Below are 22,366 nucleotides of genomic sequence, written 5' to 3'. Positions count from 1 at the left end.
GTGGATATACAGTATATCACATTAGAAACCTAGTTAAAGGTTGTGGATAAACAGTATATCACATTATAAACCTAGTTAAAGGTTGTGGATATACAGTATATCACATTAGAAACCTAGTTAAAGGTTGTGGATATACAGTATATCACATCAGAAACCTAGTTAAAGGTTGTGGGTATACAGTATATCACATCAGAAACCTAGTTAAAGGTTGTGGATAAACAGTATATCACATCAGAAACCTAGTTAAAGGTTGTGGATAAACAGTATATCACATTAGAAACCTAGTTAAAGGTTGTGGATATACAGTATATCACATCAGAAACCTAGTTAAAGGTTGTGGATAAACAGTATATCACATTAGAAACCTAGTTAAAGGTTGTGGGTATACAGTATATCACATCAGAAACCTAGTTAAAGGTTGTGGATAAACAGTATATCACATTAGAAACCTAGTTAAAGGTTGTGGGTAAACAGTATATCACATCAGAAACCTCGTTAAAGGTTGTGGATAAACAGTATATCACATTAGAAACCTAGTTAAAGGTTGTGGATAAACAGTATATCACATCAGAAACCTAGTTAAAGGTTGTGGATAAACAGTATATCACATTAGAAACCTAGTTAAAGGTTGTGGATAAACAGTATATCACATTAGAAACCTAGTTAAAGGTTGTGGGTATACAGTATATCCAGTTACACCTGTGATCTTGTCTTTACTTGGAAATTATGGTATTTTCACCATAAGGTTGCGAGTTCAAACCCCCGAGCTGACAAGGTACAAATCTGTCGTTCTGCCCCTGAACAGGCAGTTAACCCACTGTTCCCAGGCCGTCATTGAAAATAAGAATTTGTTCTTAACTGACTTGCCTGGTTAAATAAAGGTAAAATTTAAAAAAAATAATAATAATTACATCACCATCAAATGTGTTTACACTTTTCACAGCAGTTTCATTTATGTTTTCGTATTTTCACCAAAAGTGCATTGTTCATACCTTTTACCTGAACTTTTTTTCTTAGAATTTTTTACATATGGTAGCAACCCAAACTAGTATCCCAAACATAACCTCAAGAAGCCCTGGAAACTCCAAGTGACAGTACAACACAGTACAACACCTCCTTTTGTACACAATACACATACATCACAGGTGGCTTGTGGCACCTTAATTGGGCTCATAGTAATGGCTGGAACGGAATGAATCAAATGGTATTGTCATGGTTGTTGAAGGAAGAACTGGACCAAGGTGCAGAGTGGTGAGCGCACATTTTCTTTTATTATAAAAAATGACGCCAAGAAAACAACCGTGAAGCGACAGGCTATGTGCCATAAACAAAAGTCAACTTCCCACACAGACAGGTGGGAAAAGGGCTACCTTAGTATGGTTCTCAATCAGAGACAACGATAGACAGCTGTCCCTGATTGAGAACCCTACGCGGCCAAAATATAGAAATACAAATAATAGAACATAGAATACCCACCCCAAGGTATCAAACACATGGTTTCCATATGCTTGATATCAATCCATTCACTCCATTCCAGCCATTATTAGCAGTCTTCCCTTCACCAGCTTCCTGTGTTGTTGCACATCATTACAAGAAAAACATACATACAGTAGACAGAAGTCAGAATGACAAACGGTTGGAAGTATTGGGGAGTTCCATTCCTTTGGACAAAGTTGGGGAAGGAGTTTAGAGTAATGGAGGACTGACATGGTTCGTCAGAGTAGCACAAACAGTCAAATCTGTCAGCAAACCAGTTGATCTCATATTGGGACATTTCACCCTTCACAGCCAGATTGCCTGTTTTATATCTCTTGATCTGGAAGGTATATGGGTTGAGGTGTAGGTAGTCGTCTCTGTTCCAGTGCTTTCTTACGCATCGGCCATTCGCCCGACACAAAGCCTCGCTGCACAGCCGCGATGCTGTGGAAACATTCAGGATGTATGGATTCATGATCTTCTCCAGGTGGCGTCTGGCAGTGAAGCAGGAGTCCTGTGAAAAGTTAGGGGGCAGAATGATAAAGTGCTTTTGTTGTGTTTACATTAAATGTTTGATTAAATGCATTTAGGTGTTAAAGATGTATGGATTGTTCTTAGAAGTATATGAAATAGATCTGTAAAGAAATAGGGAGCATACCTCTGAGTCAGTGACATTCATGTCCCCCCAGGAGATCACCCCAGCCGCTCCCAGGGCAGCTGCCTCCCCAATGGTGTTCACCAGGTCATACTGGAAACCACAGAGTTACAAAGTCATAAGGGAAAATCACTATGACATAATACACCCCCACCAAGTCATTTAAAAGATACAAATCACACCAAGTCATTCAAAGGATACACATTTTGCCAAGACAAAACACTAGCACTTCAAACACACTTCAAATAATAACATGATAGAAAATGAGACTAAACAAAGTTGTCATGTTGGTAGAACAGAGGATTAAAGAAAAAGATAGAGAGATCACTATGATTTTTTAGCAATACCCTTGAGACATTTAGGCCAGGGGTCGGCCAAAGGTTTTTCGCAACATAAAAAACTATATGTCTTTTTTGTAGGATTTTAGTTTTACGTCAAAAAAGACTAAAATCACCAGTATTCCAGTAAAATATTTGTTTCATTTAGGAAATCTATTAAATTATTCCCACAAATATAAAAAGAGACATATGTGATCGTGTCTCAATATATTCAAGGTATGAAAGTATTGTTCTTTTGAAATACAATCTCTTTTTGGGCTTAGTTGTGGTCAATTATGCAGTGTACAAATTATTATAATTAAGTTCCATCCTCTCCCACGGCTGAATCTAGCTGCAGACCCCTGGTTTAGGTTATGTCTGATTTTAGGCCAGTTAGTGTGCTGTCAGGTACATAAATAGTTTTCAGATCTCTTGACAGTGTTCACTGACCTCTGACATGTAGTCATCACCACTATCTTTGAAAACTGGGCGGATGTAGGCGTAGACAGGAATGGCGTAACTTTGGTTGGGGAGCATGGATACTCTCATAGCTTCCTGAATGCGGTGGCGGACAAACAGGCGGGCTTGGTAGGAATCTCTCAGGATCAGCTCCAGATAGATGGATGGATAGAGAGCAGTGGACTCCTTCCATAGCCACATCAACTCATCGTTCCTCTCTTGCTCAAGTTCAGGACAACTCCCAGAATAATCACTCATATCCTGGTTGTAGTCGTAGTTGTAACAGTCCGGGTACAGATAGTATCCCCAAAGCCTGTTGGGTCTTAGCCTCTTCCCAACCAAGAGAGATCGGAGAAAGTATCGCTTTGCTGCTCGCTCAAACACTATCTTGGCTCTGTCTTCGGCCTCGTCGTCGGATAAGGTTGGGTTCTTGGTTTTCACAGTCTCAATTGAGAGATCTCGATAGATGTCCTTGCTGCCCCAGTTCCGGACCCACTGTGGTCGCCACTCCTCAAAGTCAAGGATGGCAAGGCCCGGTTGGTCTTCGGGGATGTAGTATTCAATGTCAACTTCGGCCTGCTCACGGTGCTCCTGGAAATCAATCAGCTGTGGAAGGCCTTCATCATACATTTCACCTGTGTCCTCGTCCACGTAGGGGAAGAGGCCGAAACGGTCAGTGTAGAAAATAGAGATGCTTTGGTTGGTGGCAGACTTCAAAGTGCTGCTCACTAACTGGAAGTGGGAGAGGTTGAGACCTACGCCAAATCTGGTCTCGCAGAGTTCTGTGGGAGCGTTCCACATGAATAGGAAGGGGTAGTCAGGATCTACAGGTGGGTCTGTTTTAGGTAGTGCCCAGTTAGTGCCCAGCAGAGTCATGAGAAAAAAACATTGAATGAAGTGCAGTCCACGAACGGAGACCCTGTCCAGATTCATTTTCAACTCTTTGTCTTATTCCTTAAGATGGGAAAACAAAGCATAATTAATCAACGTTTTTGTGAGTAATGTTTTGGAGCAGTATCAAAAGAAAGCACATCCAACCCATAATTAAGTAGGTAAATGTATTCTGCACTACCTTTCTTTTCAAAGCAGATTTCCTTTCAAAGAAGAAGTATTTGTTTTTGTTTGATGTAATTTTGGCAAATACAAACATAACTGTGACATCACTGGTCAGCATTCTATCCTGCACCATCTACTCAAAAAAAGCTTTTAAATTTAAAGTGTTCAATTCAATACAAATAATTACATTTTTCTGCGAGGGAACATCTTGTGTGGAGTGGAAAATACAACCAAACACTGCACAAATTGTAAAAATAGAAGTGATAGTCAAAATGGAGGCAATAGAGAATGACATCAGCACAAAACTAAGCATATTGTATTCAATCTTTTTTTTGTTTTTTTTTCACCTTTATTTAACCGGGTAGGCAAGTTGAGAACAAGTTCTCACTTATAACTGCTACCTGGCCAAGAAAAAGCAAAGCAGTTCGACACATATAACAACACAGAGTTACACATAGAGTAAAACAAACATACACATCAATAATACAGTAGAAAAATAAGTCCAAATACAATGTGAGCAAATGAGGTGAATCATATCTGTGATTTCTCAACTGCTGAAAATTACCACCCCATTTCCCGTACAATAGAGTTAGTAGAGAAATTCCATTGTTATGTAAAGGTTGATTGATTTGGAGCATTTCCAAAGATCCGGTCTATGTTCTATTTTTCTCTTTCCTCAAGAACACCTGTTGGTACTTGTACTATTTCAGAATGCATTGCAACTGGAAGAGTGGGAATTGGAGTTGATGATCATTGACTAGCAATGCCTGACGTGTGAATTAGAGCTCTGTGATATGGACAAAAATCCGTAATACAATAAATTGCCTGAATATTGTGAGTATGATAATTAGAACTATACATTTATAACATTAATGTGCATCACACATATATATATATATTTTATATACTTTAAACTACAAATAGTTTGATGGTTGAAGTCATCAATTGTAAAATGAACAAACACCCATATTATTAACAAACGTATTTCTGTAGTAAATGTGAATTATTTTAATGAAGGATATTTGCAAAATGTCTGCGATAAGTGATTGGTATGGTCAGAGTTTATTGTCCCAGTTCTACACTCTTAGAAAAAGGGTTCCAAAAGGGCTCTGAAGCTGTCAACATAGGAGAACACTTTTTTGTGTTATAAAGAACCTTCATTGGTTCAAGGTAGAACTAAGGGTAGAACTAAGGTAGAACTATTTTGGGTTCCATGTAGAACCCTTTCCACAAAGGGTTCTACATGGAACCCAAAATAGTTCTACCTGGAACCAAAAGGGGTTCTTCAAAGGGTTCTCCTATGAGGACAGCCGAAGACCCCTTTTTGGTTCTACATAGCACCTTTTTTTCTACGAGTGTACATGTATCTCTCACTTGAACTAATTGGGATGGTGGTTGTACTGGAATAAGGTCACATCCAGTTAAGCTGTCTCGTGTCCAAGTCTCTTCTTTAATAAAGCTGATGTTCCACTCTCTGAAACCTACAAACGGCGCGTTGCATTACCACCATCTCAATTCATTTACATGGCAGACAGGAACTTAGACACACGTCAGGCATTACTAATCAATGATCATCAACTCCAATTCCCACTCTCATTCCTCACATTATGCAACCTTGTAATGTACTCAATGTTTAAAAAGGCTTAAGGTTTATCATTTCCACTTTGAAAAATGAATCAAACCCTACTAAAATGTCCATTAATTATAATCCACATAATAATTCACATTTCCTTTTGCTGCAGGATTATTTTCCTGCTGTTGCGAACTGGCTCAAATTAAGATCCTATATCTATACCACTTCAAACTTACTTCAAACAATAACATGAGAGAAAATGAGACTTAAAAAAGTTGTCGAGCTGATAGAACAAAGGAATAAAGGTTACAACATGAATGTGCACACACCTGTTCCAGGGATTCGCACACAAATCCCTTGCAATCCAGCACACTCTGTATTTCCCCTTCTCCTGCTCAAAATGTTTGATCCCTTACTACAAACCTCACCGCAGGTGTCATCTGGGAAATGTAAATAATGTGTCTCTCAATACGTTTTGCAATAGCTTTGAGCGTAGCTTGGTGTTACAAAGCAAACGCTGGCGTAAACTTGTCAGCACGGAGAAGACAGACTTTGATTTATATGCTAGGTCTTGTGACTCCCTCAGGTGGTTCTATTTATTGGGATTCGTTGATATGAACAGGTTTAAAATGAACTTGTCTGTGCCTGGAAGGGGGTATGAGGAAACATGTTTATCACAACAATGTGTGGACACCACCAAATATCCTTGCTATGTGTCATGACACACAAGGAATGCTTTGTCCCTAGTATCTTTCCCTCTATATGCTCGGTCAGCTTAAGTTGGAAATGTACTGCTGAGTAATTGTACATACGTAGCCAGTAATTTCATCATATCTATGATCGAATCTGTTAATTCTTTGGAGTCTAAGACATTGGGGGGGTGCTAAGTTGAAATCTGGATTTGTTTTTAGATGGTCATACTATGGATCATTTCGCTATTTGATTTGGAATTGTAGGACCTTTTTTTATACCTTTTAGGTATAATATATATATATATATAAAATATGTAATAAAATATAGATTTTGGCCTTCACTAATGCCCATAGAATCACATTGAATAACACATTCATAAATGGCAAAAAGTACAGTCCAAAAATAAATAATAAGAAACAAGGTTTTGAAGTGTTTGTCTTAATTCTAGGAGATGTACAAAACAACTCAGGAAATATATATATATATTTTTACACATATTTAACCCCTTATTGGGTAGGCACAAAACTATTTATATTTTTACCTGTACCGGTTACCTTCAGACAAGTTCCGTGACACTTGTGGGAGTCATAGAGCAAAACGGGAAACATCATGTTCAGGAGGATCCCATTAGTTTGAAGCCCGAACTGTTTGGACGCTACCAAACAGAAGTTTGCACATCGACGGTACCGACTTCGTACGAGTCTCTTGACACTTGTGGGGGTCATAGAGCAAAATGGAAAACTTAATTCGTGAGTCTCCCCCTTTCAAAAGACTGATAGCTCAAGTCCTTCGGACACAACAGACATTTTTGTGAGAAGACTGATTTTCGGGATGTCTCATGGTCTGACAAACATCGCTCTAGCTTTGCCACCTTTCACCACAGTTGTGGAAGTGCGACAGGCAGATGTGGTGGATTGAGAAGCATCCAATGCAAAAAAACATCTCTATCTTAAACTTTGATTGGGATTTTTTTGTTATGAACCGGTGCGTCAATCTACTCTAAGGGGTTAAAACAAACTATTTCATCAACTTAATTATCAGTAGCATTACTCAAAGCCCCTCAAATGTTATGGGGTTAAAGGTTGCTATCACGACCCAAATGCAGACTGTGTTGAAGTAACAATATTTATTACAGCAACAGGGGCAGGCAAACGACGGGGGCAAGCAAACGACAGGCAGGGGTCGATTATGCAGAGTAGTGGCAAAGGCACAGGATGGCAGGCAGGCAGGCTCAGGCTCAGGGGCAGGCAGAGTGGTCAGGCAGGCAGGCTCAGGCTCAGGGGCAGGCAGAGTGGTCAGGCAGGCAGGCTCAGGCTCAGGGGCAGGCAGAGTGGTCAGGCAGGCAGGCTCAGAATCAGGACAGGCAAAGGTCAAAACCAGGAGAGCGAGAAAAAGAGACTGGGGAAAAACAGGAGCTGAGACAAAATGCTGGTTGACTTGATAAATAGGACATACTGGCAACAGACAAACAGAGAACACCGTACCAAGGCGTGACAGTTACAGGCTCTGCATACTGTCCAAAGCAGTCCTCTCCAACCCTGTTCCTAGAGAGTTACCGTCCTGTAGGTTTTCACTCCAACCCTAATCTGGCACACTTGAATCTAATAATAAACTGGATAGTTACAACTGTGGTTGGAGCGAAAACCTACTGGAGTGTAGCTCTCTCAGAACAGGGTTTGAGAGCCCCGGTCAAAAGGATACCAAATAATGGGCATATAATTCTAGGCAGAGTCGCAAAGAAAAAGCCATATCTCAGACTGGCCAATAAAAATAAAAGGTTAAGATGGGCAAAATAACACAGACACTGGACAGAGGAACTCTGCCTAGAAGGCCAGCATCCTGGAGTCGCCTCTTCACTGTTGACGTTGAGACTGGTATTTTACGGGTACTATTTAATGAAGCTGCCAGTTGAGGACTTGTGAGACGTCTGTTTCTCAAGCTAGACACTATAATGTACTTGTCCTCTTACTCAGTTGTGCACCGCGGCCTCCCATTCCTCTTTCTATTCTGGTTAGAGCCAGTTTGCGCTGTTCTGTGAAGGGAGTAGTAGACAGCGCTGTACGAGATCTTCAGCTTCTTGGCAATTTCTCACATGGAGTAGCCCTTATTTCTCAGAACAAGAATAGACTGACGAGTTTCAGAAGAAAATTATTTGTTTCTAGCTATTTTGAGCCTGTAATCAAACCCCAAAATACTGATGCTCCAGATACTCACCCACTCTAAAGAAGGTCAGTTGTATTGCTTCTTTAATCAGAACAACATTTTTCAGTTGTGCTAACATAATTGCAGAAGGGTTTTCTCATGATCAATTAGTCTTTTAAAATGACTAACTTGGATTAGCTAACACATCGTGCCATTGGAACACAGGAGGGATGGTTGCTGATAATGGCCCTCTGTACACCTAAGTAGATATTCCATTAAAAATCAGCTGTTTCCAGCTACAATAGTCATTTACAACATGAACAATGTCTACACTGTATTTCTGATCAATTTGATGTTATTTTAATGGCCAAAAAATGTGCTTTTCTTTCAAAAACAAGGACATTTCTAATTAACCCCAAACTTTTGAACGGTAGTGTCTATCAACCAATACAGCTGGTCCTGTACATTTCTGTGAAACTGCTGCTTTTACTGATATCTGGTCTCCTATCTCGTTTCTGCACTCTGGAAAACACAGATGCCCTTCAAGGCACCTGACCTCTGGAGTGTGCCGAGGGTATCGGTGTTAGTCTGCAGTTATCAGCCTAACACATTGCGTGTAAGAGAAGGAATGTGTCCAAATACACATGCAATAGAATCCAAACTTTAAGGGTCACTTTCAGGGCCACTTTCAGGGACACTTTCAGGGCCACTTTCAGGGCCACTTTCAGGGCCACTTTCAGGGCCACTTTCAGGGACTGTTAAAGGGCTACTAAGGGCCGATTAAAAACCATTCTCAATGGAGAATCTTCAATGATACATTGTCAATCGGAAAATAGTCATCCATGTTTATTTCTTGATATCAGCCTCCATAAAATGCCATTTAATTAAGTTTCTTAGCTTTGAAGCAGAATGTAGAAACAAATTGATGTATCCAAAATGATTGATTTTTTATTTTTTGCAGTTCATCTACATTCAAGCAACACGTGTCATATGTTGCATATAATCCTTGTGTATTTGGTTTACAATCTTGGAATCTTAAGTGCAGTCTAGGCAAAAGCACAACGGGGCTACTATAGCTGAGATGATGAAATCATCCACATTGAGATGGATTTGTCTACAGTAAAACCACAGTCAGTAGACATAATGAAATATATTGTATGAACTACTTATATGAGCCACTTGTTCATACACATAAAACATGAACAAAAAGTGAGTAAAGCAATCCAAAAAGAAATGTTGGCGGCTATCAAAATGCTGACATGCCTTATATTGATGCCAAGTCAATTATGACTCTAGCCCTTGGTGCTTCACAGAAAGAACATCTGGAGTACATTTGTACAGTGCCATCGTGCATGGGTAAAGAACAACATGAATACAAGATTTGAAACATATCTGTTCTTTACATTAAAATAACATATAGTCCATATACATAATGGTTTTACAGTCTAGTTTAGCATAACAATTGTACATCAAAATGATTTTACAGTTTCACACATTTCAAGAGTAACCTGGGTAGAAAACATTCACTTTGGTGTTGCAAGACAATACCTTGTAACTCTCCTACAGTAAACTACTAACTAAGGAGGACAGGCAAAAGGTGTTGACATTACATACCTTGTCTCTTTCATTGCTGCTCAGTGTTAACCCCTGCCTACCTGAGCTTTAATGTCAGAGTGATACGTAAAGGCTTTGGGTTCTTTTGAACATACACCTGTGGATCGATGAGATGTCCAGTTTAAATACAACTTGAACACCAATGTTTGCAAAAAGGTGTGGGAAGGAAACAGCTGGCACCCTCCATAGCGCCTCTGTTTCACAATGCTCCTATATGTTGCCTACTAAACAGTGCTGCCTGTGGAAGGCCATGGGAAGGCCCAAACGTGATGTGGTTCGGAAACTTTTCCATGGAGATACACCAACTTGTTAAAGGCTTTTTCAAATTGCGCTGTGCCAAGGAACTTTTTAAAACTTTATTGTTCCTCCAGTAGTCAAATTAGATAATCCGTTCAAATTAATTAGCATTCAATGATAGCGTACGGTTAAAAAAATAATAAACTTTGCGTTGTGGAAATACCAAGCTTATTGCTAGATGAAACTGCACAGTATTAGGGGAGACTGGAGCAAAAAACAGTCCACAGTTTATATTGATCCTAATATTTAGTAAGACTTAATGAAACCATAAAGTAGGTTTGATGACAGAATAAGCATTTAGGGTGGCAGGTAGCCTAGCAGTTTGAGCATTGGGCCAGTAACTGAAAGGTTGTTAGTTTCAATCCCTGAGCTGACAAGGTGGTACCCTTCAAGTAAAGTTTTACCCATTATAGTGAAGGACCCCAGTTGAAAAATGACACAGTATTGCATGAAAGCAGTGTCCCATGGAAGTGACTTCAAGCTCTTTCTCCCCTACCGCAAATAACACACGGCACTTAAAGTGCTATCATCATACAACAGTCCCCACTAAGGATATCAGTTCAATAGGAGGAGCAACACCACCAAGCCAAGGGTGTTCCCAGTTCGTGAAGCCGCACTTTCCCTGTGCTCCTCCTCCCCCTCTCCCCCCTCCTCTTCCTCCTCTTCTTCCACCACCTTGTTCAGGCTGTCACACTTCTCCCCGGTGTGTCCCTCATAACAGTGACAGCGGAACCTCTCGGCCAGTAGTTGGAGCTCGTGCTGCGAGTGCCAGCCAGTGACCACAAAGTCTCCGTCCCCTGAGGGCTGGATGTGGTAGCTGTCTCCGCTCAGGTGGAGGTAGTACGGGGCGTGGAGGTTCCTGCGGACACAGCGGCCGTTGCTCTGGCACAGGAAGTCACTGCAGACCTCTGCAGCCCGTGTCACATTGGTGATGTACTGACCCAGGCGCTGGTTCAGGAAAGACTTCACCTTTGTGCAGTTGTGCTGGAGACAAGAGAGAGAGAGAGAGAGAGAGAGAGAGAGAGAGAGAGAGAGAGAGAGAGAGAAAACGAAGAGACAGTCAAACAAATAAGGGCATTGTGCAATCCACGATAATCCCTTATATACTTTAGCGCGTTGCCCTATACTGTCATAACTATTCTCTGTTGGTTTTCAGCTATTTTCAACCAACTATTGTCCTCCTTATAGCATTGGTACGTCTTACACCCAGATTTATAAAATGCTTGAAGCTTCAACTCAAGCTTCAAGAGAACCCAGTAAGCAAAATTAAGTTGAAAATACATATTTTAGACTTCATTTCCAGACGTTGACGGTGTATTTTATCTGCTGAATGAAAGGTGAAAATACTTCTTTTCCGGATGCTGAAAATACTTGTTTCTGGACGTTGCAATCAAGTGCATTTGAGGTGCTGAATGAAAGGAGAAAATACAAAGACGTCAAAAATATGTATTTTCCAGACATCGAAAAGAGATCATTTACAGATATTGAAATAAGTATTTTTTGGTCATTGATTTTGTGGCCAAATTTCAACTGCACATACATTATCAATGGCAATCTGTTGATGAGCAAGGCACGAAACACAAATTGCTCGTGTAATCCGCTCTGTATAAGAGTGTCTGCTAAAATGTAATGTAAATATAAACTGTGCAGTACTGTGATGTTCAAACTTGTGAAATATAGCCTAGACGTCTATGATTCGGTTGGACAGACCACATTTGTACTTGTTTGGGGGTGGAGCTCATCAGAATAATACCCAGCATGCGTTTGCAAGTGTTTGTTTTTACATTTACAATAATGTAATACATTTAATGTTGCAATCTTCATTTTGATTATCTTTCCTATTTTAAGAGGCATTATATCACACTAATAATTTATTAAGCAAACAAGTACAAATGTGGTCTGTCCAACCGAATCATAGACGTCTAGGCTATGTTTCACAAGTTTGAACATCACAGTACTGCACAGTTTATATTTACATTACATTTTAGCAGACACTCTTATACAGAGCGGATTACAGGAGCAATTTGTGTTTCGTGCCTTGCTCATCAACAGATTGTCTTGCACATCGACAGATGGTTCACCTGGTCGGCTCAGGGATTCAAACCAGCAACCTTTTGGTTACTGGCCCAACGCTCTTAAAGCTAGGCTACCTGCCTCCCACATGTTTAGTACAGTAGAGTACAGTTGCGTACAGTACAGTAGAGTTTAATGCAGTAGAGCAGAGTACAGTACTCTACTGTATATAGACTGTATATAGACTTTCTTTTTTCTGTGTCATTGACTTGTTTATTGTGTTATTGGCTTGTTTATTGTTTATTCCATATGTAACTCTGTGTTGTTGTCTGTGTTCAACAAGATATAGTCCTGACTCAAATCTAGGGTTGCTAGATAGATGTGCGACCCAGTCGTGCGTTCTTTTTGTTCTGTATCTATAGACACGATCCAGTCGTGCGTTCTTTTTGTTCTGTATCTATAGACACGATCCAGTCGTTCATTCTTTTTGTTCTGTATCTATAGACACGATCCAGTCGTTCATTCTTTTTGCTCTGTATCTATAGACACGATCCAGTCGTTCATTATTTTTGTTCTGTATCTATAGACACGATCCAGTCGTTCATTCTTTTTGTTCTGTATCTATAGACACAATCCAGTCGTTCATTCTTTTTTTTCTGTATCTATAGACACGATCCAGTCGTTCATTCTAAATGTTCCATTGCCATACTGACTGGCAACGTTCTTTTCCCTTGCCTGTTAGCTAGCCAACTACGGTTAATTTACAGTCATGTCAAAAAGTGCAGCCAGAATAACAGCAAAGTAGCAGCATTTGCATTTGTTTAAACTGTTTTCTAGTGAAGATGGAACAGAGGAAATAGGCATTTCAACATCATAGATTCAGCCAGTGGTAACTTGTGAAATAGACACTGGCTGGAATGCGGTTTTAACCAATCAGCATTCTGGATTAGAACCACCATTGTATAATTCATTACAGTACAGTATAGTTGAATTCCTTAGAGTACAGTGGGGTGCAAAACAGTACACTATACTTTACTTTTCTATACTTTACTGTTCCTTAATGTGCTCTACTGTACTGCAATGTATTGTACTCTACTTTTCATCAATGTACTGTATTGTACGGTCTGGTCCAAACCGGACCGGATTAAATCTGAACCAATTATAGATGTCTATGTTTGGGCCAATTCCAGGGTGATCTGGACCGGACCAAATCTGAACCAATTATAAACGTCTGTTTGGGCCAAATATAGGCAAGTCCGGAACAGACATCTGTGGACGGAGAAATCAAGGCTGGTCCAGAAAAAGACATCCAAAAGACATTGCCATTGGTAAATGCTTAGTGGGAAGAATGTTTGGAATACATTTAGGAATACATTACATTTCTTCTCAAAGCCTCATTTTGAATGACAGATATACACAGGCCTTGGAGGTGTTGACAGCAAAATTAAACAGAGTGAAATAGCAAGCACATTATTTTCATAGCTTTAATTCATGATTTGTCTTTGTCAGAGCTGTTCATTGCCAGTAGTTGGAGCTCGTGCTCATTCAGAGCCTTTTTGTCTCTTCTCTATTCTAGCTTGTCTAACACTTGGATGGTCTAACTATAATGCAAATTATATAAGATAACAGTAAAGATGGAGAATCAGACTTACTCTGGATGAGGTGAGGTTGAGGTCTCCCCAGATCACAAAACCAGCCGCACCAAGAGCAGCACTCTCCCCAATGGTGTGGATCAAGTCTTTCTGCAATACACATACAGACACACAGACAGGATAATTCCACCACATTTTCAACTTTTTTAAGCAGCCACAAGATGGTGCTAATGTCTCCTCAGGAAAAGCAGAATTGCCTGCACACAACTGATGATGCAGTACTCTAAATAGGGTTGACTGCTGAGGGGGAAACAAATTAGTGTAGGTTAAAGAATGCCAAAAAGAAATAATTCCCAGTCAAACAAATTATGTCTAAACTGATCCTGTCTATAAAGCATTACACAGCTTTGTAGAATCAACTAATAATCAGTGAATTACCAGTCCCATTGGGATAATGTAGGATGAAAAGCATTTGATGTTAGACCTTTCGGTTACTAAGTGTGGCAGTCTTACCGTGGTGAGGAAGGCCATTGCCTCGTCTCTGTAGCCCAGGCGTGTGTACACGAATGTGGGCAGATCATAGCCGTGTGAGGTGAGCCCAGCTATCCTCAGAGATTCCAGCACCCTAAACTGGGAGAAATGGAGGTTGCTGACACTGTCTGTTTGGCTCTTCCTGATAGCCACTGAGGGAAACAATGCTGTGCTGCTGTTCCACAACCAGAGCAGTTCGTCATTACGCAGGCTCTCCAGCAGAGGGCAGGACCCTGTGTAGTTGTGCTCATACAGGTTGTAGTTGTGGCAGTCCGGATAGAGGTAGAAGCCCCAGAGTCCGTTGGGGCGAAGGAACGTCCCTAGCTGGACAGTCTTCTGCATGAACGCCCGGGCACTCTTCTCAAAGCGTTTGCTCGCCAGCTCTTCGATTTGTGATGAAGTCACGTTAACATAGGCCTGTGTGATCAGCTCCCGGGACTTCCGCCGGTAAATGTCTTTCTTGTGCCAGTTGCGGTTCCACTGTGGGCGCCAGAACTCCCAGTCAATGACCGCCAGACCGGCAAAGTCCTCCGAGGGGATAAAATGGTTGATATCCCTGTAGGCCTTGAGGAGATGGTCATTCATGTTGCAGTTTTGGGGCAGGCCTCCATTGATAGGGATGCTGTGGTCCGTGTAGAAAGGGTAGAGGCCCAGCCGGTTGGCATAGAAAATGGTAACGTTCTGGCCAGTGTGGACGGCCCGCGGACTGCCACTAATGTGGAAGAGGTGCTCCAGGTTGGTGTGGACATTGTACTTGACAGTGCACAGGTCCAGCGGTGCGTTCCAGGCAGCGATGAAGGGCTTGCGGCCCACCAGGGGCAGTTTGGCAGGCTTCTGGCTGAAGGCGGCATGAAAGAATAGCAGGAGCCAGGAACAGGTGAGGGAGCAGGCCACAGGCACGGCGTGGTGAGGTTGGCCACTTCCGACGGGCACCATGAGCATCCTGGAGCTTGGGTCAATGGGAAGGGCTGTCAAACATCCTGAAGAGAGAAAAGGTAAGAGAGAGAGTGAGTAAGATAGTGAATGATACAGACAGAAGAAGGACAGAGAGTGAAATGGTGTGAAAGAGAGTGAACAATATAGAGGAATGATGGAGAAAGAAAGAGTGCATGAGGAAGAGAGAGAGAGAAAGAGGCAGAGAGAAGAAGAAACGAAGAGAGAGGACATTAGGGATTATAGATGAGGGGTCATTTTGTCAAATAGTGTTTCATATAGTGTTTCACAACAATGCTTGTGAAAAAAATGACAATTTTAATTTACGATCTGTAGAAACTATGCGAATAGAAAGGTTCAGAACCTTTGTGAAACATCACAGCACAGTGGGAAAATATATGGCAGCTGGAAATCAAAATTGGATGGTCTTCAGAGACAGATGGGAAAGGACAAACGAAATATAACTAAAGTTAAATATACTGTGCATAAAATGAATATACAGTTGAAGTTGGATGTTTACATACACCTTAGCCAACTACATTTATATTCCGTTTTTCACAATTCCTGAGATGTAATCCTAGTAAACAAATCCCTGTCTTAGGTCAGTTAGGATCACCACTTGATTTAAAGAAAGTGAAATGTCAGAATAAGAGTAGAGAGAATAACTTATTTCAGCTTTTATTTCTTTCATCACATTTCCAGTGAGTCAGCAGTTTACATACAGTCAATTCGTATTTGGTAGTATTGCCATCAAATTGTTTAACTTGGGTCAAACGTGTAGCCTTCCACAAACCTCCGACAAGAAGTTGGGTGAATTTTGGCCCATTCCTCCTGACAGAGCTGGTGTAACTGAATCAGGGTTGTAGGCCTCCTTGCAAACACATGATTTTTCAATTCTGCCCTCAAATTGTCTATAGGATTGAGTTCAGGGCCTTGTGATGGCCACTCCAATACCTTGACTTTGTTGTCCTTAAGCCATTTTGCCACAACTTTGGAAATATGCTTGAGGTCATTGTCCATTTGGAAGACCCATTTGTGACCAAGCTTTAACAGGGTGGCAGGGTAGCCTAGTATTTAGAGCGTTGGACTAGTAGCCGGAAGGTTGCAAGTTCAACCCACTGAGCTGACAAGGTACAAATCTGTCCCTGAACAGGCAGTTAACCCACTGTTCCTAGGCCGTCATTGAAAATAAGAATGTGTTCTTAACTGACTTGCCTGGTTAAATAAAGGTTAAAAAAATAATAATAAAAATGAACTTCCTGACTGACGTTTTGAGATGTTGCTTCAATATATTCACATAATTTTCCTTCTTCATGAGGCCATCTATTTTCCCATGATGTCAAGTAAAGAGGCACTGAGTTTGAAGGTAGGCCTTGATATTCATTCACAGGTACACTTCCAATTGACTCAAATTATGTCAATTAGCCTATCAGAAGCTTGTAAAGCCATGACATAATTTTCTGGAATTGTCCAAGCTGTTTATAGGCACAGTCAACTTAGTGTATGTAAACTTCTGACCTACTGGAATTGTGATACAGTGAATTATGCTTGAAATAATCTGTCTGTGAACAGTTGTTGGAAAAATGACTTGTGTCATGCACAAAGTAGATGTCCTAAGCGACTTGCCAAAACTATAGTTTATTAACAAGAATTTTGTGGAGTGGTTGAAAAACGAGTTTTAATGACTCCAACCTCAGTGTGTGTAAACTTCCGACTTCAACTGTAGTATGTATGAGCTGGAAGTAGAAGCCTAAGTATTGTTGTCCATTAGTTTACTTCAATTAGGGGAGGGATGGTAGATAAGGGGAAAATAATATAGAAGGAAAATATATTTAAAATATATATACATATTTAAAATAATATATATGGGGGATTGGAAATTATGCAGACAATTACATTGCTAGAAGTCACAATCTAACTGCAAGATTAAAGCTGATCTACCCCCCCCCCAAAAGAAATAACACTAACATTGACTAAGTGCAACCCATTTTGAAATATTGCTAGGATTCAATGCCTTTTGCAGATGTTATTGTGTACATATAGTATAATAACATGATAAAATTGCCTTTTCCAAGAGGAGGCAAGCAACCACAGTTGTATATTGGAAGAAGCGTGTAAGTTTGGCCGTCTGTCAAATTGAACGATTTATCTTCCTGCCCGGAACCCGCAGACCTATCTGGTAGCAATTAAGATAAGATTTTGTTGATGACTGTGGTTTACATGGAAGCCTACTGACCAACATCAACAACTTCTAAAACTGAACTGTTTTTAAGTATCTGTTCTAGTCAATGACAGCTCATCTACAATTCATCCCTGCATACCTCACTTACAGTTTAAAGATGTTGGAACTTCTATTGGACCAAGAACTCTGACTGTAAACTCAAATGTGAACTTAAAGTGATTTGTAGGAGACACAGTGAGAAAATATTATTCCATTTCACTGTTCATTTAAAGGGATAGTTCGCAAAATCAGCCAGAGCAGTCAGAACTTGTGGATACCATTATTATGTCTCTGTGCAGTATGAAGGAAGTTAGTAGTAGTTTTGCAAGCCAATGCAAACTAGCATTAGCACATTGTCTGGAAGTCTATGGGTATGTGTTAGTATGCTTCATACTGGACACAGAGACATACAAATGGTATCCACAAGTTCATCTAACTCTGGGGAAGTAGATAAAGGGCCTAATTGTCAAAATCCCTACGTATCCCTTAAAGGTAACATGCAGATGTTTTTATCTCACTATCAAATATTTTTTGGATAGCGATTAAGTACCTTACTTTGACTCTTTACTTAGCAAAGAGCAATTTCCCAAGCAATCATTTTGCTAGGACTGTCTGGGAGTGGTCTGAGAGGGGAGTAGAAAACTGAAAAGTAGCTGCTATTGGTAGAGGTTTGTAACTCTCTTTCTTATTGGTCTATTGACTAAATTGGCGCTTGGTGATGTCACCAGGCAGGCCAAAACTCCATCCCCCCAAAACAGGCAGAAATTTCAGGTGGTCTTTTCAAACAGCTCTTACACTAAAAGGGAATTAACATAATTTTCACAAATTTAGAGTATTATTCAAACATTATAGTGTGGAAATATATGTAAAATACATGAAAATTATTTTTGTTGACTGCCATGGGCCTTTAAAACAGTACATTTCGAAATATGTTTTAACAGCACCTGACATTGCCAGGGGTACTGGGAGAGTGGGATTAAGAAATGCTGAGCTAATCTACAGTACTGTTTTGTTTTGGTTTGAGGTGGATCCTTCCTTGCTGGATGGCTAAAACAACTGAGGGGCTAGGGTCACTCTGTGCTATCTGGTGTAATTCTCCAGTTTATCTGGTGTCCATTGTGATCGTAAGTATGCCCCCTCTTATTCTCCCATCACTCTCTCTCTCTCCACTCTCGGAGGACCTGAGCCCTAGGACCATTGCTCAGGACTACCTGGCCTGATGCCTTCTGGCTGTCCTTGTCCCCAGTCCACCTGGTCATGCTGCTGATCCAGTTTCTGCTGTTCTGCCTCGACTATGGAACCCGGACCTGTTCACCAGACGCGCTAACTTATCCCGGACCAGCTGTTTTGACCCTCCCTCTCACCTCCCTCTCTGCCGCACCTGCTGTCTCAACCTCTTAATGCTCGAATATGAAAAGTCAACTGACATTTACACCTGAGGTACTGATCTGCACCCTCTATAACCACTGTTATTTGACCCTGCTGGTCATCGATCTGGCCTTAATGGCCATGTACTCTTATAATCTCCACTGGGCACAGGCAGAAGAGGACTGGTCACCACTCAGAGCCTGGTTCCTCTCTAGGTTTCTTCCTAGGTTCCTGCCTTTATAGAGAGGTTTTCCTAGCCATGTGCTTCTACATTTGCATTGATTGCTGTTTGGGGTTTTAGGCTGTGTTTCTGTAAAAGTACTTTGTGACATCTGCTGATGTAAAAAGGGATTTTATAAATACATTGAGAGAGAGAGAAAGAAAGAAAGAAAATGAAAGCAAATAGAAAGAGAGGGTAGAGGAAGAGAGAGTGTGGCGGAGAGAATGACATACAGTATAATGCAACACCTCAGGTTGTGCCAGAACCTTTACCCCGTGGTGAACCTACAGGAAGCAGCCCAAACATTGTCAACACAATCTGTCACAGTCCTGCCTTGTGTCTGGCTCATCTCTCTGCTTGTGTGGGGGCATAACTCATCCCTCGTCACTATTATCCCAGAGCCAGAGAAGCGCTTTATCTATGAGCCAAAATCCCCTCAGGTATTCAGGTATCTAATTCTCCCCCCAAAGGCCTCTTATTCTCATCTCTATAGGAGGCATTCTTACTGTTCGGTTTTAATTATGTGAAGAGGAGATAAAAAAATAGGCAACCCTAAACAAAATGGATGTTTTATAGGGGTTGTAATGTAATTTAATTCCGCTTGTCTCGCCAGCCTCGCTCCCACCGCTAAACTTTGAAATGTCTCTTTTATGTTCGTCATTAAATGTGAACATGAACAAAGATGGCAAACATGAAAAGATGGGGTAGAAACCAGCACTGTCTAAGGCACAGTGACTGACTTGTACTGTGCAGTATTGTAAGGCTGTGTTTAGACAGCCAGTCCAATTCTGATCTTTTTTTTCAGTAATTGACCAATCACATAATATATTTTATTTTTCAGATTCTGATCTGATTGGTCAAAAGAACAAATAGTGAAAAAATGTATCCAAAATTTGGGCTGCTTGTCAAAACGCAGCCTACGGGTGAACATTCCAGGTCAGACACAGCCCCTTGACTGGCACAAAAACATAAATTTAAAAAATACCTATTAATGGGTAATGAGTGTTTCTCAAGAGCGAAGGAAACCCAACATTATAGGCACAAATTGTCTCCAGCATTGTTCAGCTTGTTTGTGTCCAGTCCTATAGGTAAGAGCTATTGGTCAGACACAGCCCCTTGACAGGCACAAAAACATAACTTTAAAAAAAAACTCCTATTCACACTGCTGTTGTGCCATTAGTTTGAAAGCTGTTTAGTAAAAGCTATTTTGTTCCTTTTATATTATGTGGTTTGTGTGAGAGCAATGTCAGAATCTGACAAATCAGAGAGATCTCTCACCTGTAGATCCTGTACGGTGACCATCACATCAGCCAATCCCGGGGAGAGGGGGGTGGGGGCAGGGGGTGGGGCACAGGAATTGTGCCCCTCTTCATCTGTCCTACACTGTAGTATTCCTTGACTCTGTCTGACACACAATCCAAACACCATACTTATATAGTGTAAAGGAAGAGAGAGCAAGAGGGAGAGAGAGAGAAAGAAAGAGAGTTAAAGAGAGAGAGTTTCCTGTGAGGGAGGAGAAACCACCACTGAGCTCGAACTAACACCACAACAGAGCGATTAGAGTAGGGAAGGAGAGGGGAGTGGAGGAGGAGGGAGGAGAGAATGATGGAGGGAGGGTATAGCCTTAAATAAATGACATTAAAACTGATCTGAATGTGTAAGTCTGATCATCTCTGGCACGTCTTATGCTTGTGTGTGTGTGTGTGACCACGTGTGCGCGTGTGCATGTGTGCGTGGCTGAGGGTCTCCTGGCTCTCATGTGACCAAGTGTGCGTTAATGTAGCAGAACTTTCCAGCCTTTATACCATCTGGTCTACGGCAATGTGCTTTGCAAGTTATACATGCTACTTTTAGTGTGTCATTGATTTGATTCAATGCTATTGCATACCCACACACTCATTTAACTTGGCTTTAACATGAGAGTCCAATGGCTCACCACACTCATTTACCATGAGAAAAAGGCAGACCCCGCCCAAAACATTCAAATGTGCTGTATGTCAATGTACACATAAATTCTTTGGCCTGGGTGTCTGTTCAAAATATGCTGGTGAGTTATTTTAACAGACCTCATTTGGCCTGACAGCATGACTCAATAACAATAGACCATTTTACTAATCAAAATGCTTATATCTGAAGCGAATAAAGTTATTGGCCTTGTAAAACAAAACCTCAAGATATATTTAATCATTGCTTGTTTTGCTGTAGAATATTCATCTGACGTCATATTACTTAATCTTCAGTTTCCATTCCATTCCGTTTTTTTGTTTAAAAAATAATAATACCCCGTTTTCTCCCCAATTTCGTGGTATCCAATTGTTTAGTAGCTACTATCTTGTCTCATCGCTACAACTCCCATACGGGCTCGGGAGAGACGAAGGTTGAAAGTCATGCGTCCTCCGATACACAACCCAACCAAGCCGCACTGCTTCTTAACACAGCACGCATCCAACCCGGAAGCCAGCCGCACCAATGTGTCGGAGGAAACACCGTGCACCCTTGGTTAGTGCGTACTGCGCCCGGCCCGCCACCGGAGTCGCTGGTGTGCGATGAGACAAGGATAGCCCTACCGGCCAACCCCTCCCTAACCTGGACGACACTAGGCCAATTGTGCTTTGCCCCACGGACCTCCCGGTCGCGGCCGGTTACGAAAGAGCCTGGGCGCCTGAACCCAGAGTCTCTGGTGGCACAGCTGGCGCTGCAGTACAGCACCCTTAACCACTGCGCCACCCGGGAGGCCTCCATTACATTTTGAATGTTTACAGGGATATCATTTTTTGAATATTTCCAGGAAACAAATATTCACAGACAAAGAAAACTATTGTAAGCTGTGATCCTTTGTAAGTTAAGGCAACCAATGAGAGGCTATGACATAATGTTGACCTCCAATAAGGATATATAACAGGTTGTAGCTGCCAGAGCATTCAGACAGCCAATGGAAGATAGCATTAGCTGTGACTAGCTCGTTGGCTGTAAATAGATGGTTGCAGTAATGAGTGTTTCTCAAGAGCGAAGGAAACCCAACATTATAGGCACAAATTGTCTCCAGCATTGTTCAGCTTGTTTGTGTCCAGTCCTGTAGTTAAGAGCTATTATATGCCAAACTCCTAGAAAAAGAATGAATAGAACGGGCTTGGAACCTATCTAACCCTGGCAATTTGAATGGTAAACTCATGGGTACACTCGCAATGGCTTCCTGGTATTGTGAT

The 22,366-nt window shown here is 41.2% G+C and overlaps 2 protein-coding genes across 2 annotated transcripts; both read right to left on the bottom strand.

Annotated features, from left to right (window-relative positions):
- Window positions 1-1,249: 1,249 nt before the first annotated feature.
- Window positions 1,250-6,112, bottom strand: LOC135556617 (hyaluronidase-5-like). Its single transcript, XM_064989956.1, has 4 exons — window positions 5,866-6,112; window positions 2,899-3,861; window positions 2,135-2,224; window positions 1,250-1,990 (listed from the first exon to the last, which is right to left on the bottom strand). Exons 2-4 carry the CDS (start codon window positions 3,838-3,840, stop codon window positions 1,559-1,561), a joined length of 1,464 nt encoding a protein of 487 aa, XP_064846028.1. The 5' UTR covers window positions 3,841-3,861; window positions 5,866-6,112; the 3' UTR covers window positions 1,250-1,558.
- Window positions 6,113-9,045: 2,933 nt separating this feature from the next.
- On the bottom strand, window positions 9,046-20,664 carry LOC135556616 (hyaluronidase-4-like). Its single transcript, XM_064989955.1, has 4 exons — window positions 20,439-20,664; window positions 14,401-15,398; window positions 13,948-14,037; window positions 9,046-11,266 (listed from the first exon to the last, which is right to left on the bottom strand). Exons 2-4 carry the CDS (start codon window positions 15,358-15,360, stop codon window positions 10,838-10,840), a joined length of 1,479 nt encoding a protein of 492 aa, XP_064846027.1. The 5' UTR covers window positions 15,361-15,398; window positions 20,439-20,664; the 3' UTR covers window positions 9,046-10,837.
- Between the last annotated feature and the right edge of the window lie 1,702 nt (window positions 20,665-22,366).

The sequence above is a fragment of the Oncorhynchus masou genome, chromosome 15 (genome assembly GCF_036934945.1).
Source record: "Oncorhynchus masou masou isolate Uvic2021 chromosome 15, UVic_Omas_1.1, whole genome shotgun sequence".
Classification (NCBI taxonomy): domain Eukaryota; kingdom Metazoa; phylum Chordata; class Actinopteri; order Salmoniformes; family Salmonidae; genus Oncorhynchus; species Oncorhynchus masou.
Note: the sequence above shows the minus strand (reverse complement) of the source record. Positions and strands in the feature narration are given on the sequence as shown.

Coding starts and splice junctions, on each gene's coding strand:
- LOC135556617 (XM_064989956.1), bottom strand. CDS start 3,840: ATGAATCTGGACAGGGTCTCCGTTCGTGGACTGCACTTCATTCAATGT. Junction 2,225..2,898: donor GTGATGACTACATGTCAGAG/GTCAGTGAACAC, acceptor TGTGGTTTCCAG/TATGACCTGGTGAACACCAT. Junction 1,991..2,134: donor TGAATGTCACTGACTCAGAG/GTATGCTCCCTA, acceptor AACTTTTCACAG/GACTCCTGCTTCACTGCCAG.
- LOC135556616 (XM_064989955.1), bottom strand. CDS start 15,360: ATGCTCATGGTGCCCGTCGGAAGTGGCCAACCTCACCACGCCGTGCCT. Junction 14,038..14,400: donor CAATGGCCTTCCTCACCACG/GTAAGACTGCCA, acceptor TGTGTATTGCAG/AAAGACTTGATCCACACCAT. Junction 11,267..13,947: donor TCAACCTCACCTCATCCAGA/GTAAGTCTGATT, acceptor TCTTGTCTCCAG/CACAACTGCACAAAGGTGAA.